Source organism: Pseudochaenichthys georgianus, unplaced genomic scaffold (genome assembly GCF_902827115.2).
Source record: "Pseudochaenichthys georgianus unplaced genomic scaffold, fPseGeo1.2 scaffold_637_arrow_ctg1, whole genome shotgun sequence".
NCBI classification, from domain to species: Eukaryota; Metazoa; Chordata; class Actinopteri; order Perciformes; family Channichthyidae; genus Pseudochaenichthys; species Pseudochaenichthys georgianus.
The window spans coordinates 77753-97008 of record NW_027263194.1 but is presented as its reverse complement, the minus strand read 5'-3'; the positions used below and the strand labels follow the sequence as shown (position 1 = coordinate 97008).

The window sequence follows — 19256 nt, the reverse complement described above, 5'->3', positions numbered from 1 at the left end:
CCCCTCATAAGGCTCCGTTTCCCAGGGGGCTTTACAAGCAGGCCTCCACCCTCTACAAAGAAATGGGGCTGGACACAGGAGGTGATGATAAAAACAGCAGAAATACAGAATATCTTTTAGAAGGATGACATGCTTTGATAACTTTAGTCACACAAGCTTGTTGTCCAGAAGAAAATATCTCAACAACTTTTGGATGGTTATGAAATTCTCTTTTTATTCTTTGACTTTCTTTTCTTTAGCTCTAGCCATGGGGTTGGCATTTGTATACTTTCTGTAAACTGTATACTTTGGTGATTGAAAAACTTCATGCAATAATTAAATTATCATCAGCTCGATGGATAAACAACGGCTTACGGTACTATATCATATCTTGTTTGAGGTGCTAATGGAACCAAATTGGAAATATTGAGCCACGTTATCACCTTGGTAAATCAGTTTGCCACGATGGAAATATAGATATGAAATGCAATCATGTTCCCCAGAGGCAGAGGATGACCCCTAATTACTTTACTCACAGTATTTCTGGCTTTTTTTTAATGAAATGTTTCGAAAAATAAGTGTATTTCTAAGAAATGTGCTACGGACTTTTCCATCATCTCTGGCCATGCGGCTGATATTCTGAGTTTTGACTGAAGCACCCTGGCAAATAGATTACTGTAAAAAAGTTGATCCAATATTGAATCCATTTTTTATTTTGTCCTATACTTTGGTTTTTGTCCAACTTCCTGCAATAATAAGTACAGTTTCACCAAAGTCTCAGTTTCTGAACTCTTGGCTGGAAATAAAGAACACATTCCTTTTCATTCTTGTTAACAGTCTATTGTATATTTTTCACGTAACAACACATTCACTGTGAAATACCTACAATGCCTTGAAAAACATGTTTCTATGGTATCTTACATCCCCCTCTCCTTTTCCAAGCATCTCTTGGGACGAGGCATTTCTTGGTGTTTTCCTGTTTGCCTCAGCACTTCTGACATTGCACAATCTGATCTATAAATATGCCAACAAAAGAGTTTAAAATAAAACTAAATAGTCGTTTTTACCAGTTTACTTTATTGCATTTTCCATTGCATGCCAGTCTTAGTCACATGGTTCACTCCTTATTCAACAAAGTGCATTGATTAGACAGCAGTATTGGCAGACGTAACTATAGTGGTGGTGCAGTATGTGCGTATTTTTCCTCATGTTGCCTTTAGGAAGTCTTGAATTTGTACATTCACTTGATCGAAGGATCCACGACATTGGTAAAACTACTGATAAAAGATCAGAACACACTCGAGCGTGAGTTTCAATCTGAAGTCGGGCAAAACCATCTAAGTCAAGATTTTTTGTAAAGGCCACTTCTTCTCTGTTAGAAAACTAGAATTTCTACAAGTATAACACGAGAAATACGTTTGATTTTTACCAAAATAACTGAATAGCATTTTACAAAAGCTACTCGACACCACTTGGCTACTCTGTGCATTTTCATTACAGTACGTCTCTAAAGGCAAAATATAAAAATTAAGTCAACATTGCAGTCAAAAGAAAACGAGATGTGCGTGTCAGGACTTTAGCTTTTGACTTGGCGCCTTCCAACACATGGCCATCAGTTTCCAGTGGGGTCCTTGGGGACGGGTGGAGGGGGGTCAAGCGTCAAAGGGTCAGGGAGAGACGTAACGGGAGGCTCCTTCAGGCTGAAACAAAAAAAAGAAACGAGGTCACATATTTCCCAGTTGAGGCAGCCGCCACCACCGCTGAGCCTGTGCCACCCAACGTGCTCCGGAGGCACATGAGGCTCACTTAGTGGCTTCCTCTAACGCTACGTGACAGGGGCTCGCAGGGTTTGGAGGACGCTACCAAGTGAGGGAGAAGACGAGCATTTCTTCAAAGCTCAGTCTGTGGATCTTAATGCATAGCGTCATATACAGGCTTCTGGAGTAATGGATTACATGTAAAGCAGGGGTGTCAAACTCAATTTCATCGCGGGCCACATTCGCATAAAGGTTGCACTCAAAGGGCCGGTTGTAACGATATAAATATATAATATAAATATAAAATAATGTATTATATTACATTATTGCCTCTGAATTGGATTATTATCGGATAGGATAATAACTTAGTAATTAACTACGTCTGAAAGCAGAGGTCCAGGTCTCTTCAGTGCGCATGTCACAAAACAAGATGCATTGTGGGACATGTAGTTTATGGGCAACCTGCTTCTGTAACCGGTATAATAAACTTATTATATTCTTTGCAAGCTCTTGCGGGGCCACATAAAATTAAGTTGCGGGCCGGATTTGGCCCCCGGGCCATGAGTTTGAGACCCCTGATGTAAAGGGATAGTCTGGCTCTGGATACAAAAGGAGACTGATTTCCCTTACAGTTGCTTAAAAAAGAGATGTAATCAGATTACCGTTATACATCTTAGAATGGTGGATTATTAGCAATTTTACAATGTTAATCAAATAAATAAAAGAGCGTTTAGTTTTTGCTGTCTTCTTTGTAAACTCTACTGTTCTGTAGGCTAATATTTTATATTTTAAGTGTGAATCTATACGCCTACTGCCTGAATCTGCTTCATGGTTTTCACTTTCTTTGGTTCATTTGTTCTTTTTTTTATTCTGTAGTGTTGGAGCGCTAGCCAATAGAAGCTAGAGTGTTCCATAGTGATGTCACTATGTTCCGGAAGTAAACAAAGGATTCCAATGGAGGCGTTTTAGGCGTATATATAACACACTACAGGAGAGGGAAAACCCCAAAAAGCAGAATAGGGCCTCTTAAAAGTAGGTTAGGTTACTGATTACATTTTGTTTACAGGTAACTAGTAATTAGAATAGGTTCTCAAAGTTACCCTCCTACCCAGCACATCCTTTGAAGATTAGGATTATCATCACCGCCTCAGAGGAACCAAAAGAAAATGGAGGATACTTTTATGTTTTTTGGCCTCTCAGATGATCTCTAGTATTCTGTTTGCAGATGCAGCCATTAGTGAAGGGTCCCTTTGAAATCCACTGCTGCATTATTTTATTTCCTTTCCTGAAAACCTGCATGAAAACAAACCCTAAGGTGAAGCGAGGGTAGCGTTTGAGATTTATGCATCTTGTATATAAAGGAAAGAACATTACATTGATATTAATGCAGCTTCAAAGGCGCAATATACAATGTAGATAAAGCAGAGAGGTTGTGTGTTATTATTCAGAAGGTCACAGAGGCACACAAACAGTTTTTAATTAATCTGGTTACATAAATGCCAAATATAAAAAGGGAACTACTCGTGTTGTGGTGGTGTTTACTGCAGATTCACATGATGTTTGACTGCCCTCCAGTGGTAGAGAAAACACAGAATCAAAGGACGAGTGTAGATTTGTACCTGGATATTAACATTTTAACATCGATGACGCCCCCTGGTGTCAACTACTCAGCCTCTTCCTCCTGTCAAAAATAAATAATGATGTATCAACAACACATTATTACATGGAAACAATGAATGTGTGATTTGAGTTGGTTCTTGACCAGTTGCTATGTGATTTTGGCACTAGGTTGCAAAAGAAAAAATCAGCCTCATTGTCTCCATGACCCTGGATCCACCGGGCGGACTCAAAGCTTAGTGGATTTAGGAAAAAAGATTACAGTTAGATCTGCTTAGTTTGTTGCACAAATAAAACCATGACTCCTCAGACAGATGGTGTAAAAAAGCAAAGCCGCGTTCCTCTGTTTATTAAAAAACAACCATCTGTGTCCAGAGGTGGAAGAAGTAGTTTGATTGTTTACTTGAGTAAAAGTACAAAAGTATTGAAATGAAATTATACTTAAAAGTACAAAAATTAAAAATACTCGTTGTGCAGAATGGCTTATTTCAGAATAATATAAAGTAAATACTTTATTATCAGCTAAATGCACTTTAAGTATCAAATATGTTTTAATAGACCTTTCCCAGTATTACATTATCTTTTAATATCATGGTGTTATACATGTAAGAGCATTTTAGTACTGTAGTTTGTCAATTTGAAGCAAATTCAGATTTTATTATTTTGTGTCGCAGAACAAAATGTTAAAATCTCTTCTGCTTGCGTTTCCACAAACAACCAAAAACACATCCAGAAAACCCTTGACTTCCACACCAGGGGACAGGAAGTGGTAACATGCTGAGTCATTTCCATGTTTTTGGACTCATTACTGCGTCACTGTACTACCTGTGTTTCAAGTTTTCTTCCTTGGCCACGTTTAAAAATTAAAAAAAAGGAGAGAAGAAGTAGTAGTAGTAGTTCGAGAACTAGAAGGAGGTTGTTTGAAGTCATGTGAAGCAACAGGAGGGTGAGAGGACTTCACATGTTAGTGTTTATAGCGACGGGGGGGTTAAAAATGTAGAAGAAGAAACCCGAGAGAGGTGCGGTGTCAACGACAGCGGGGGAATTAGTAATGACCTCAAGTGTTCTGTTTATCCTGAGGTGACACAGGAGTGGTGCTTAAAGTGATGCACCTTATACATCAGGTCAGTTTGATGACTGCCATCTTGAAGTAAACAACATCCAATCCTACTACTTTAATTAGTGAGGGCCGAACACTGTCAGCAGATTTGGGGAGTAATGGATGACATTGATCCTTTTCTAGAACCCATGACCTTGACAAAAACATTTCTGAGCAATTTATTTAGCAATAAGACTTATTAACATTTACTCAAGGACTGTACTTAAGTACAATGTTAAGGACAGACTCAGATTATTAGCTTACACAAAATATAAATCAACTAATACATTTAGATTAATTATAGGTTCAGATATCCAGCAGCAGTATATAAAGTAATTAAAAGTAGCTCCACCTTTACAAACTGGGATCAACTCATTAATGCATCAATAATCACGATCCAGTCTTTCATATTATTCTGAAATAAGTACTTATGGTAAGTATATTTAGATGCTAATATTGATGTACTTTTACTTAAGTAAGATTTTGAATGCATACTAACAGGTTATTGAACTGGGGGATATAGCACCCTGGGGACATCGATATACTCCCATCTGATGTAACTGTATGTTTTTCCTGCAAGTCTTTCTTAATATCAAGAAATACATAATCTCTTCCATCTTCTATAGAACGTGTCACATGCACTTATTTCATAGTGCTCTTGGTAAAAAGACACCAAAGACTACTTAAAAAAAAACAGAAGAATACGTGTCCCCCTGTCAGGTCAGTAAGGAAGAGGATTAGGGTGACGTGCATTATTTTATAACCAACCACTTTCCTTTCAAAACTCAAGTTTTGTCTCAGAATTCAACTTTTTTCTTAGAAATCGAGTTTTTTTTCTCAGAATCAGATTTTTTTTTTTACATTTCAACTTTTTCTAAAGATTCTGACTTTATTTCAGATTTCAACTTTTTTCTCGGAATTTCAATTTTTCCTAAGAAATCGAATTTTTGCTCAGAATCCAAAACAAATTACATTTCAAATTATTTCTCAAAATTCAGACTATATTTTGGATATCATATTTTTTTCTCTGAATTTCACTTTTTCACAGAAATCTGATTTTTCCTCACATTTCAAAGTTTTTTCTCAGAATTCAACTTTTTTTGTTGATATGTGGCCCTAATCGTCTTCCATAGGTGTGTATCCCCTCCGTGCAACATAACCAAACATGTCAACATTATGCTTGGGGGCTCATAGGCAGAGTTAGACAACAACAACAACAAATCGGTCCACCTGCTCCAAGACATCACAACAACAAAATGTGCTGGCAGACTGAGAACAAATGTCAACAACACTGAAGTAACAAACAAATGTCTCATGGTGCCATATTTGAAGTAACGCTCAACAGTGAAATTTAGAGCTGAGTCACAATCCCATAATGTGCTCTGGAATGCATCACACACAATTTGTCCTTGGAAGGAGACAGTCAAAATGTTTGTATGCAATTAGATCATGCATACAAATCTTCAAATGGTTTACAAAATGCGAATCATGGTGGGTCAAATATACCTCTTGTACTTCAGCTTCTTCTTCTTCCTATAGAGGATCAAAGCACGTGAGACTTCGTGAGTTTAACAAATAATGAGAGAAGATAAACGCAATAATGGTCTGTATATCGATCCACATTTTTTGGATTCTACACTAAATCCACCAAGTATTGTCGTATGTATGTATCATGCTGCACATCATCAGGCATCGACACATGGATACATAATGGTCCATGCAGCACACAGAGGAAGACAAAGGAAGGAGAGTGGGTAAGACACCACAAACTACCTCAGTGGCTTGTTCGTCTTGCTCCTGAAAAAGAGGTTGGACAAAATAGATGGGAAAGATAGAGGAAAGAAGACAAAGCAAAGCACAGCAGGGAAGCATTCAGAAGATCAGGCAGCGGCTGGAATGTCTCAGAAAAGCAGATTTGTTTGTAAATCCTAGGATCTAGTGAAGTCTGAACTGAGGGAGATAACCCAGAGTCTAAGGGGCCCTAAATATTAGTATTTTGTTCCTCTACCGTGACATGTTTATTATATTTCTCATACTGCCTGTGATGCAGCAGGCTATGATTGGTTAGCTGCCTGGCTCTCTTGTGATTGGTCAACCGCTTAGCGATGTCCCGCCCCTTAGCCTATCAATGTGCTGAAGCGCTAGCCAATAGAATCAAAATATATTTTTTATATTTATTTTCTCTCAATTTATTCACTTTGCATTTGATACAATCCAAAAGTAATCAGGTTAATTAACTTTTATATTTTGATACTTATACTACATTTTGTACAGGTAACTAGTAATTGTAACACTTATATCTTTAAAGTAACCCTCCCAACCCGGTTTGCAGGCAACTGCATTGGTTGGCTTCAGAAGTAGCCTGTACAATGTTATAGTGTCCACTAAGCACACACTGCTTCTTATAAAATGCATTTCAGTGAGGAAAATGTGATAACTAAAGAATTGTATATCAATATTCTCTCATCAGGATGCTGTTTAGCGAGATTTCAGGGACTGCGTGGGTCAAAAAGATTGTTTAAAGAAAGGGAAGTGGAAATTACATTCTTGTGTGATGTGCTTGTGTGAATGCAAACAGGGATGCAGAAGAGCGTCCACCCTTGGGAACATACTGTAATTTAAATTGCACACATACTAGAATGTGACTTTGACATTATTCAGTATATTATATAATTAAGTCTTTAAAAAAGCTTCTTGACTAGCACTGGTGGTCATAATTTAATCATCACTGCATATGTGAGGGGATAAAGACAATACACACTTGAGGCAGCAAGCAAATCCTCTCAGTATGGCCAACAGTGTTGTCTTCGTCTTTGCACTTTATTTGACTCTTTGTTAGGTCTACTGTGTACTAGTGTGAAATGCAAATGTGAAGGAATGTTTGAGGGGGATGGCAAAGAAAGCAAGAAAAGGAAACAGAGAGGGGTCGGTAAAGAAAACAACGCATAAATCTACCTCAAGCTGTAGTAGCTCTTCTTCCTCCTAGAAATGAATAACAGATAGCAGGTCAGCTAGGATTGGGAGCAAAAGAGCACCACTGGCATGCAAAATAAAAGGTCTTCTGGTTAAAAATGGAAATGGAAACTATATGGGGATAGTTGTCAGGAAGCAGCTACAGAAACTGGGAAGAAATGAGGAAGAGGATGTTAGGGAAACACATGGAGGGATGAAGAGATACAGATGAAGTGAGTTTAAAGATGAATGAGAACAGCAGACCACTCCAAGCAGAGCAGCCTTCCCTGATCTCCATCAAACCCACACTGATGAAGACTACACGGAGGCGGTCACCGACGCAATGTTACCTCTGATTGCAAATCCTCTTCCTCCTGGAGGGAGCAAACCGAGAGATGGAACAAAAAAAGGGCAAAGAATAGGGTTAAAAAATGCTGTAAGGTGCGTGCATGAGGAACAAGACAGCTGTGAAGACCAGCAGAAGGACGTCTGAAACCGATGTGAAGTGAGTCAGGTGGCTTCAATGGACTGGAACACAAACTGAAGAAACGTGCCATTATATACATGCATCAACAGGAAGTGGAAGGTGTAGACGGTGTCTGAAACATCCCTTACTCCCTTAAACCTTCCCTTCCTGCATCCCTCCTCACTCCCTTCATCCCTCATTCCCTCATTCCCTCTCGATCCTTCATCCCTCCCAAGCACCCTTCATCCCAACCTCCATACATCCCCTCTTCCCAACATCCCCTTGTCCCTTCATGTTGCGAGTGAATAATGTCACTTCCAAAATATTTCCTTTTTTATATATACTTTTCTCATGTAAGGCTGCTGAATTTGTTTGACGATCATGACATGCATCCCCACCTCAATAGTGGCTGAAGAGGAACATATTAGTTTTAAGAAGCAACTAAATATTAAAAAATAGTTTTTTCAAACATTCAAGTACTTGAAGGGATGCAGATATAAGAAAAATACCCCACTGACAGATAACATTAGAAGTTATGCATTGCAAGTACAGAGCACAGTTATTCGAGTCACTTCTGAAAATGGCTGATCATCTTCTGTCCAGCACACTGGATTTTAGGGGTTAGCATTGTGGCTAACTCACAACAGTATTAGGAAAAAGGTACTGCGAGTTAAAACCACAAATTCTACTTTGCAATACCACACAGCTTTCATGTAAGCATTTTTAAAAGAATCATTTGATAGTTGATAGACACACAAGTGTATGTTGGTTAGCATTATTCCATATGTTCAGATCACTGGCAAGCAGATATAAGTGTTTGATAAACATACCTGTTCTTCTTCCTCCTCCTCCTCCTCTACGGGGGCCTGCTACCAGAAGAGAACATGGTATTAGAGACTGTGAATCGTTAATACATTACCCAATCTGTATATTCATACGGAAACACGACAGCATCCACAGATCAGGCTTATTGAACCGAACAGAGAGGGACACCCTTTAAACAGGACATTTAGAATTAATTGAATATGCAGTGAAATGCGGGATGGAAGGCAAGCGGTAACATCAGCTAAATAAAATCACACGTATAGGGAAATGAAAAAAATGCAAAGAAGAGGTTACATGTCCAAGGGTGCTGAATACACAGGGAACAGGACATTTGTATTTAGGAAACAACTGAATCCAGAGGGATGACTTGACGGGAAAATGCAGAATGAAGACGACAGACACTCAAAACAGCAGACAAATCCTTAAATGGAAGAGAAGGGAACATTAAAAAGGGAGATTGAAGGTGCTTAAGGAAGAAAAAGAGCATTCCAGGAATGATGGGAAGGTGAAGGAGAAGACATTCAACTCAAAAAACATTCAAGGGGAAACGGAGGGTCGGATTGTAGTTGAGAGGCAATTACTGTTTCTTCCGTGACCTCGTCTGTTTCTTCCACCGCCTCCTCCTCCTGCTCCGCCTCCTCTACCTCAGCCATGTCCTCGTCTTCCTCCATGGCTTCATCCTCTTCTGCTAGCTCCTCCTCATCAGCTGCCTGCTCCTCATCCGAGTGTGAATTCCCATTTCGCTCCTCCACTGGAACCTCCTTATTGTGAGGTGAAACATATAATGTAATAATTAAAGAAATATTATTGGCATGGTTGTTCAGGTACTGCTTTTAGAGCACAAAGAGGAAAGGTTTTAATAACATAAACGATGGGTGTTAGGCAATCCTGGGGGAAATGAAGGAGGGGAAGAAGTAGCAGCAGTTAAAAAGGTGGAGATGAGTGAATACTTTCTTTAGGAAAATCAAAGTTTGGAATGATGCATTGTGAATGAAAGACACACTTTTGTGACAGGTGAGAATCAAGCATGCTTAACAATATCATCCCTTCATTCTGTCAAAGAGATAATGGGGCTGAAGGGCATATTTTGTTATCTTTGGATGGTTTTTGTTACCAGTCTTTGTGCTAAGCTAACTGACTAGTATGCTAGCTATAGTACTCTTGCTGGCAGTGGCGGCGCCAGAGTATTTTTGTTGGGTAATCTGTGGTAGGGCTAACCCATACAGTGGTGGGGCTCAAGTCAGTATTTGCAATGTAATTACATACACGCCCCCCTTGACAGTGAAACGCCACGCGTGAGGTTTAGATTATTTCCCTGTCTCAATCCAAATTGAACTGTATGAAATAAAAAGGCACATTTGTCTTGTAGTAAATAAAAAGGGCGACCTGGAGCCAATCCTGCAATTTCCCCACAGGTGAAAGAGTTGACATGCTGAAAACCCAACCCCTGCAGGGAGTCTGGGGAGATTCTCCCCCAGGAGATCTTTTGAAATACTAACATAAAATACACATTCTGGTACTCTCTTCAGAAGAAAAATAAATACATCTATTACTACACGGCATATTTAAAAAAATTAATGCCATTTTAGTTTTTTGTTACTTTGTTCTGAAAGCTGAACCTGCTGCTCCTCACAGAGAGAGGAGGGAAGAGGCTGTGAATTAAGTTACATTGTGGATAAGGGTGGATAGCCCCCATTATTCTGTGTGTCAAAATGAAAGACAGCCCACACACCTATCAATCATCACACCGTGGGGTCTTATTTCGGTACGTGTTGATTTCTATCAACACGTAATGTTGTATCGATGTATAGAGATGTACTACCGCACAAGTATTCTCCGTCGGGACTTCCTGCAACAACACCACGCCGTTATCTTGATTCTGATTGGCCAGAAGACATTATCAAAGATGTTCTATCGAAAAGACGATCACTACGTGACAAAAGTTTTCAAAACCGTTTCTGTATTTCTAGACAAGTGGCTACTGAAATCAATCTTACTAACTGCCGTCTGTGCAATTTACTCTGCGCGAGTTGGCGGACTTTATTTTGCTTACTTTAACATCATTTTTTTTTCATGGTGGGGCTAAGGTGGGGCTAAGCCATTTCTTGGTATGGCTGTAGCCTACCCCAGCCATACCCTGGCGCCGACACTGCTTGCTGGAAAGGAAAGACAACTTAAATGAACTCAGCTTGTTCATGCAGCACTGCGTTAGACCCTGTAGGATATCAAAAAAGGCAGATCACAGGTTCAACTAAGCAGAAATATTCAGTTGTGTTTTATGCTATTAACGTGCAAAAACACCAGTTACTTTAAATGACAAAGGAGAAAAGAAAATCATGCTTATGAGGAATCCTGGATATGCAGAAAGGGAATGAAGTATATTTTCAAAGTTGGGCTAAAGTGCGTGTCATCTGTAGTGAGGTAAACCAGCAGGGATTTTCTTTTTGGAGGGAAATTGTTAGGAAGTCACTGGAATCAAGAAGTATAAAAGCACACAACAAATGTACGCATCGAATAAAACCAAAATAATGAACAACAGTGTTATAATGACAACTCTGTATGTTGTGTTATTGGGAAAAGTGTCACTCGTGCATAACACAAAAAGGTTAGTCAGAGTGACGACAGAGTGGAGGAATGAGGAGTCAATGTTCAAGTCGAGTTACTCTGAATGAAGAGGAAAGATAATACAGGGAGTAGAAACACAGAATGCTGGGTGAATAAAGAAACGACGGCATTACTATTGAGTCATCAACGTTCCCGTTCTCTGCATTAGTCTCCTCCGCGTGGGTCCCGTTCTGCACAATGCCGCCCTGATTTGCTTCCTGTGTTAATAAAACAGTCAAGTTTAACATGTGTGCGTCATACAGAAGGAGGGCTTGAAATGACAGTTTAGATCCCGAGCCAATATCTGTTCAACTCCCATTAGAGTGGTGCAGGAATGAGTCCTAATACCCGGAGATGACTTGGCATTTTCCCACTTTTGGTTCCCTCGTCTGGAAGCAAATGGTTTTCTAAATGTGTTTTTGGTAGGGCTGTCAGTCGATTCAAATATTTAATCGCGATTAATCGCATGATTGTCCATAGTTAATCGCGATTAATCGCAAATTAATCGCACATTTTTTATCTGTTCTAAATGTACCTTAGAGGAATATTTTTCAAGTTTGTAATACTCTTATCAACATATGAGTGGACAAATATGCTTTATGCTAATGTTTATTATCATTTGAACAATGACAAATATTCTCATGCATATTAAACACAACAACCTCTGAACATTACAAACATTCGCCTCAATTCAACCTGGAACCTCTCTCATACAATACAAATGGTGTGTGTGTGTGTGTGTGTGTGTGTGTGTGTGTGTGTGTGTGTGTGTGTGTGTGTGTGTGTGTGTGTGTGTGTGTGTGTGTGTGTGTGTGTGTGTGTGTGTGTGTGTGTGTGTGTGTGTGTGTGTGTGTGTGTGTGTGTGTGTGTGTGTGTGTGTGTGTGTGTGTGTGTGTGTGTGTGTGTGTGTGTGTGTGTGTGTGTGTGTGATCGTTGGAGCTATGTGCAACTCAAGGCATATGCTCGAACGGGAGCTGCCTGGACGCTGCAATCATGTTGCTGCAATCATGAGTGTGCTGACTTCTCCTACAATGTCCCGCTGTCTGCTTCCTGCATAAAGTCAAGTGCTCGGCGCAGTTGTGTGGATAGAGCGCTCCTCTGTTTTCATTTAAACAGCTCCTTATATCCGTTAGCGCAGCTAGCTAGCACCCGATGCTAACAACAACAATAGCCGCGTTCACACTGCGGTACGGTAATGCACGTAAGGTCTCTCTCTCGCTCGCTCGGGCCACACACACCCTCCCGGTCCTCCCGATGGCCAGTCGGTGCCTGCCGGTGAGCGTGGAAGTGTGGTCTGCCACAAGCGGGCGGCAGGAGCGGGGCTGTCAGCATCAGCTTGTAGATGGTATTTTAAACTCGATGCGCTCTGAAACTACGGGGCGGCCGAGGAAAAAAATACACATGCGTTAATCGCGTTAAAATAATTAGTGGCGTTAATTTTTTTTGCGTTAACGCGTTATTAACGCGTTAACTTGACAGCCCTAGTTTTTGGTTGTTAGCTTAAAATAAGGTATTTGGGTAACACAACCAGAAGACATTTTAATAGTTTGTCCTACAACATGAAATATGTCAGTAAATACCCCACTAGTGGTTTTTAAAAACACAGGTTGCTAACAAGTGACTAAATGAGACGACTAAACCTCATCACATCCAACATTAGCCGCTTTTAGCTTAGCGGTGGTGATGTGAAGTCATGTGACCGTGCTGTAGTTCCTTTATAGTCTAACGTTAGCTTTTTACTTTAAAAAAATCATAAAGTGGTGTTAATTTGTGGAGATTACCCCACTGAACAAAACGTATAAGTATCATAAACGATTGTTTGTCACCAGTGGCGACTGGTCATTAGGGGCAGGTGGGGCACAGCCCCACCTAGTGTCAGCAGAAAGTATTAAAATAATGATTACAACAAAATGCAAAAAATAAATTAAAAAATATATAAAATATATTTTAAGATCATGTTTAATCATCTGATTAGTCTGTACATTGCTGTTTTAGTATGTGTTCTTCTAATTAGTGTCTACAGTGTGTGCCTATTGAGCTGTTTAGAGCCATGTGGGACAAAACCTGATCCTGCCCCTCCCTCTGACTGTCTAAGTGAACGGTGACTGCAAAAACTACACTGCGCATGCTCAGAGTATTTTCCTATTTAATGTGTGTGGCAAAAAATAACGACCATAGGGGCAAAGTGCTGCCATCCCCACCATACGTCATCTCACATAATTCAGAGCTGATTGGCTGTAAGTACGTGTGCCGCGAAAAGTGTGGTGTGTGAAGAGGAGGAGAGAGAGCTGCAGTGAGGCGTCCTAAAACCCGGAAGTAAGCTGCGCATGGCTTCCCTCCACAAAAAAGCAACGAGATTTCTCCAAAGGATTTTAGAAAATAGCTCAAAATAAGATCTGTGGGAAACGTAGCTGTTAGATAAATGTACGTTTTGTTCAGCCGGATAATATCCACATGTCTACCCTACTTTTATCATTTTCGAATCAAAAATCTATTGATTAGATTAGATTTATGATAGACTTTTGAAACTACAAGAAGATAAGGAGGACTTTTACAAAAAAGTAATAGAGATTTTTGTCCAGAAGGATAGGCAAAGGGACTTAATCTTCAAGTCAAGGTAAGACTGCAATTTTATTGAAAATGGGATCTTACTAAGAGAGAACAATTCAATATTTAAATGATAAAATTACATTTTTTTGGGTATCCTTCTGTTGAACTGTCTGTTTAAAAGTAATTGAAGCATCAGACAAAAAAAGCTTTTGAAAATAATATTATATTTTGATTTAATATATTTGTAAACCTGAAGAGTCAGAGTCAGTGCCTCACCAGCCATGAACCTCTCTGCAGAAGCTTATATATAGACATCTGAGTTTTTTGTGCCCCACCACTTTTGTACATATAGAAACGCCACTGTTTGTCACAGAGATTATTGCCGGAATGATCCAAAATCCAATGAAAACATCCCAATGGCTTTCTATTGAGGGAACCAGGGAGATGCTATGTGTCGGGTCGGACTACAGAAATGTGTCATCGCTGCACCACTCTATATTGTCACATTTAAATGGTTTATTTGAACTAAAAGGCTCCGTCTAGTATCGATTTCAACATCTTAAAGGTTACAAAAGAGAGCATGATGATATGAGTAAAGCGGATTTGGGGAGAGCCCATTCATTGTACCATTTCAGAAGCCCAGTCATGTCTATGGGCATGTCTGTTATCTTTTTATATATATTTTAAGCCCATTGCAGGGAGTTAAAGTTGCTTAATATTCTGATGATTGCTTGAACAATTAATTATTTTTATGGCACAGTTTTATTGATTTTATTGAATTTTGGCCAAAGTATTTAAACTCCTAAAGACGTATCTTTACAAACTGACTCGCATGCACAGACGTTTTGCAGGAAGCTATTCCAGAATCGAGATTAACCGGCAAAATGTCAATATATTAGCTCTTTGATTAACGACATAATATACAGTTGATGCATCCCAATATCGTAGATTCACAGCTTGGCTTGAAGGAGAAGGAAATACAATTATTTTGGTTACAAGTCAGTTTCGTTTTGTCCACAGTAGAAAACAGAAAACATTTCCAACCTTTGAGCCGGGGGGAGGGGGCAGCCCCAGGAAGGCAAACACAGCATTGTCCTCCTTGGCATCGAAGAACGTCTCATAGTCCTGCAAGAAGAAAAGTGACATCATTATGTAACGCTCACGCTTCTATTGGCTAGTGCTACAACACATTGTACATGACAGGGGCGAGACATCTCTAAGCTGTCGACCAATCACAACAGAGCTAACCGGCTAACCAATCAGGCTCTGGTTTCAGACAGAGGGTGAAAATGAAAAAAATAAAGAGCGTTTTGAACAGGGACGTGCACAGACATTTGGAGGGGCTATTGCTCTCAACTGGAAAAAGGGCCTCCCCCCCGAAAAAAAACACGAGACCTTTTGAAAATTGTAACTTGTTTTTAATGAAAGAAAAAAGAAACCAAACGATTATTACATCAACTAAATTGAACAGTAATTCACATCTCATAACAAAATAAGCTAAGGCGACTACTTGCATTCGATGACTTGTTTTTAAAAATGAAAACCAGGGAAAACATTTTTTTTGCGGTCCATATCTCATTAAAATATCTTAAAGACAAAATGGGGACAATTATGTTCTAATGTAGTTTGCCCTTTGTAACTGCTGTGCAGGACATACTGATAAAATAGGGCCTCTAACTAATTACCTTAAATAAACTCACTAATTAATTAAACCAGTTCAATACGCATTATTCTTATTCTTATCTTTCTTTATGAGCGCAGTAGCGGTAAGGTATCTAATTATTTATTTAGTATTCCATAACTTAGTAACAGACATGGTCAAACTAAAGTGGAGACATGGCAGAAATCCTACGATGAAGCGAGACATTGAACTGTTCACCCGTGAGAGGGCGATCAAGAAAAGAGAGCGAGCGGCGCGTTGAGCGAGTTTACAGATGAAAAGACACAGAAAGACAGAAGCACAATAACAACAAGTAGCCTAGGCTATATTTAGGTGTTTTTTTGTAAATAACCGACGGTATCAAGAGGAAGTAAAGTCCCCTGGTTTGTCCCTTACCCTAACTGCCATGAGACAACTCAAAATCAAGTTTCCAAAATCCGACACTGAGGTGGTCTTAACGCACCGGCAGATGACAGCGCTGAGTCGCTGACAAAGTGTGTTTCCCGCAGCGAGACGCTACGATACCAATTGTGGGCTTATCTTGTTGATTCGGCCACAACAGAAAAAAGAAAAACAAACTCTCGCTCTCTCCAGAGGGGCAGGTCAGCCAAAAAGGCCAAACGGGCCATTGCCCGGGCAACATTAGCCCGTACCTGTGCACGTCCCTGGTTTTGAACATTAAAGCATGGGAACATGTCACAGTAGAGACACACAACAAATATGGACCTAAAAAAAAAGAGCATAATAGGGCCTATTTAATTTGATCTTTTCTTACTGACTAATCATGTGCACTTGCAGGTCTGTACAGTGGAATGGTGGCATGTAATGTGAATTCGGTATTTTAACTAGAAAAGAGTCTTTCGATAATGGCGCTTTACTATTCTCAGGGGTCAAACACTGGTTAATAAAGGTAAGTGTTGGCAGTGAGGGTGTGTACTCACCCCGCAGTATCCCTCCTCATTGAAGATCTGGGGGGGCAGGGGGATGCCGTTGGAGGGCTTCTTCTCCTGCGGGACGTTCTGCCTCATCCACATGCGGTTCTCCTCGCTGCAGGCGATGTCCAGCTGAGCGTACTCCACTTTAAGAGCCTCCAGGAATCCCACCACATCCTGCTGCTTCTTCTTGATCTGAGAGGCAAACAAATACACAACTAAGCTTCAAGAAAATGTAAAGATTGCACAGAAAGAAAAAGACTGAAGTAGTTATCTTTTAAAAATGTGAAAATTGGGATTTTCTTGTGTTTCTTGTGAGCATCGTTAACATATGACGCTTCCCATGGTCCCCTGTCCCACCAAATAAACATAAACAAGGCCTCAAACAATTAGTGTATTCACCAAAAAGGAATTACTTATATGATTGATAAGTCGTGAAAGTAGTTTATCAAGCATATCTGCCAAGTACATCACTGCAGATTGGACATTTTGTAGGAAATAAAAATAAAGACGTCAATTTGGACTGATATATAAATAATGATTGTCTGTTTCTCTATTTTTTGACATATTAGTCTTAAATTTAAAATGCGAAAACGATCAGATTCCTCAATAATAACTGCTTATTTCTTGTGCAACTTCTTGTTTACATGTCCTGACAGCGCCTCACACTCAGGGACCTCCCACTGCTTTTGGACATATACATCTGTTTTAATATTAAATACAACTAGTGGTGGAGGGTAGCAGGAAACATTTACGCAGGTCCCTGTACTTTCTTAAGTATTTAATGCTACTTTTTACTTTTACTCCACTAAATGTATTGAAAAGCTTTAGCGACTTTCCAGATGTTGCATTAAAACTCACTTGATAAACTTTGAAAAATACTGAATGATGCTGATACTTGTGTACATTCACTTAAGTGACATTTTAAATTAAACGTTTAGTTGTAACAAAGTACTTTTACGTATTGCTACTTTTACTTAAGTAAGAAATCTAAGAACTTCTTCCACCTCTGATAACAACTTTATGTGACGTTTACAAGGCTAAACCCTGCACCTTAACAGTAAATATATTAATGTCATATTTTAAAAACAAATATCTGTTCTTTGCCTCACACTTGCAACAACTGTTATCAATGTGAATATACTGCAACCTCATGCAACTTGTTTTTATTTATTTCACATACATACTGTCAGTCCTGCACAACCCTCCGAATATTTTGCACATGTGTATCTGCACAGCTTTCCACTTTCTCGTAACAATAAAGCACATTTTATTTGATTTCTCTGAGTGTTTTGTTATATTATACTATACTTCTCTATACATCTATATTTTATGTAAATGTTTATCTATATTTTAATTTTACAATAGTTTGTTTTTATTTCAATGTAGCCATCTTCTTTAACTGTGTTCATGTATGCACCATATACACAAAGGAATTCATCTTATGTGTGAACCTACTTGGCAATAAACCTGATTCTGATGTGCAATAACGTTTATAATCTAATCAAATGAGGACCTTGTATTTGTGCCAGGATACTCTGCATGGAAGACAGCCACAATTAAGACATGCTAAACACAATTGACACCCAGCTCAATCAGCCGTAAAACAACACTGGAGCAAACTGGGCCACCATGGCACCCCTGCTTCAAACTGCTTATTTAGCTTTGCCAAAAGTAGATCAAGAATGTATGTAAAATCACCCCCTCCCTGCATGCTGTGTTTATCACACATACCTCTTTTAAAACACTTTCTCCAAGGTAAATGAGTTGCCAAATAGTGTGAAAAGGTTCTTTCTGAACTGGGTAAATTCCCACGCAACACCGGGTGGTGGTGTGAAGCGTTTCTATATCGGGGGACGTGAAGGGAGTTCTCGAAAGCTCCACATGTGAATCACATCGACTCGCTAATTAAAATCCACAATTAAAACACTGCCAGGGGAAAACTCACCATCGTAAACATCCAAATTTCGCATGCAAAATCAAACCCAAGTGACATTCATTGCAATGTTTCGCGCATTTAAAATGAAAGTCCTGATCGTTTTACACACAGGAAAGTTAATTTAAATGAGAAATATGTCGTGTTGAAGGAGTACTCACCGCAGTGGATCCCGACGAAGAGGCGAGGAACACTTTGATAACCATTTTTGTTCAAATGTAGTTTGTAGAGTCGGACTATATGCAACAAGTATGCTCTTAAAGGAGCAGGCGGGCCTCTATTATTAGAGCTCACCCAGGACACAGTACTAAGACACACACACCACGCAAACACATACACTGCTGGGGGGCTATTTTGGTCTGCAGGCTCCATTAGTGCGGGATTGGCGGGTTGGCCCCTAGGGGCGCAGCAGCACACACCGATTGGGCTGTGCAGCTGTCTATCGGGGCAGGGGACGGAGGTTTTATTAGCTCCGGGCTCAGTGCATATATGGACAGAAATAGACCACTGACCAGCACTATAGGCTGTCAGGCTTTGGTTTCCTAACGCAGAAACTCAGGACAGTTGAGTGGGAAAAACACTGCGTTAGTTTGCGTAGAATACTTTCTTTTTTATTTGCAAATTGTACACAACAAGAGCACCCCTTTTTGTTAGACTAGTTGACGTATTTACTAAACATTTGTGACCTCTGTGTAAGGTCTTCACCTTCAAAAATCACTGGGGCTGCTTAGATTGGCGTGTGTCTGCCTGTATTAAACAGTATTACGTCTCAAAAAAGGGTCTAGGGGGAAATAATAATAATAATAATAATAATAATACAGTAGGATTGTTATTCACGTCGGTGGTAATGACGTTCGTTTACGCCAATCAGAATGCACC

The 19256-nt window shown here is 39.6% G+C and overlaps 1 protein-coding gene across 17 annotated transcripts; it reads right to left on the bottom strand.

Annotated features, from left to right (window-relative positions):
• Positions 1 to 1036: 1036 nt before the first annotated feature.
• Positions 1037 to 18715, bottom strand: LOC117443601 (adapter SH3BGRL-like). Of its 17 annotated transcripts, none has more exons than XM_034079493.2 (9): positions 18539 to 18715; positions 16451 to 16636; positions 14894 to 14974; positions 11434 to 11517; positions 9277 to 9456; positions 8701 to 8739; positions 5959 to 5985; positions 3356 to 3417; positions 1037 to 1679 (listed from the first exon to the last, which is right to left on the bottom strand). In XM_034079493.2, the coding sequence occupies exons 1-8, from the start codon at positions 18581 to 18583 to the stop codon at positions 3400 to 3402; spliced, it is 660 nt and encodes a 219-aa protein (XP_033935384.1). In that variant the 5' UTR covers positions 18584 to 18715; the 3' UTR covers positions 1037 to 1679; positions 3356 to 3399. The 17 variants fall into 17 exon arrangements, with proteins under 17 accessions (XP_033935384.1, XP_033935385.1, XP_071058714.1 ...); XM_034079494.2 differs by having other exon boundaries at positions 8701 to 8736; XM_071202613.1 differs by having other exon boundaries at positions 8701 to 8736; positions 9340 to 9456; positions 18539 to 18714.
• Between the last annotated feature and the right edge of the window lie 541 nt (positions 18716 to 19256).

Excerpts from the sequence above, each read along its gene's own strand:
- LOC117443601 (XM_034079493.2), bottom strand. The coding sequence starts at position 18,583 with ATGGTTATCAAAGTGTTCCTCGCCTCTTCGTCGGGATCCACTGCG. Across the intron at positions 11,518-14,893 it reads CCCCTCCCCCCGGCTCAAAG|GAAGCAAATCAGGGCGGCAT; the intron begins GTTGGAAATGTT and ends TTATTAACACAG. Across the intron at positions 9,457-11,433 it reads GGAACGTTGATGACTCAATA|GAGGTTCCAGTGGAGGAGCG; the intron begins GTAATGCCGTCG and ends CCTCACAATAAG.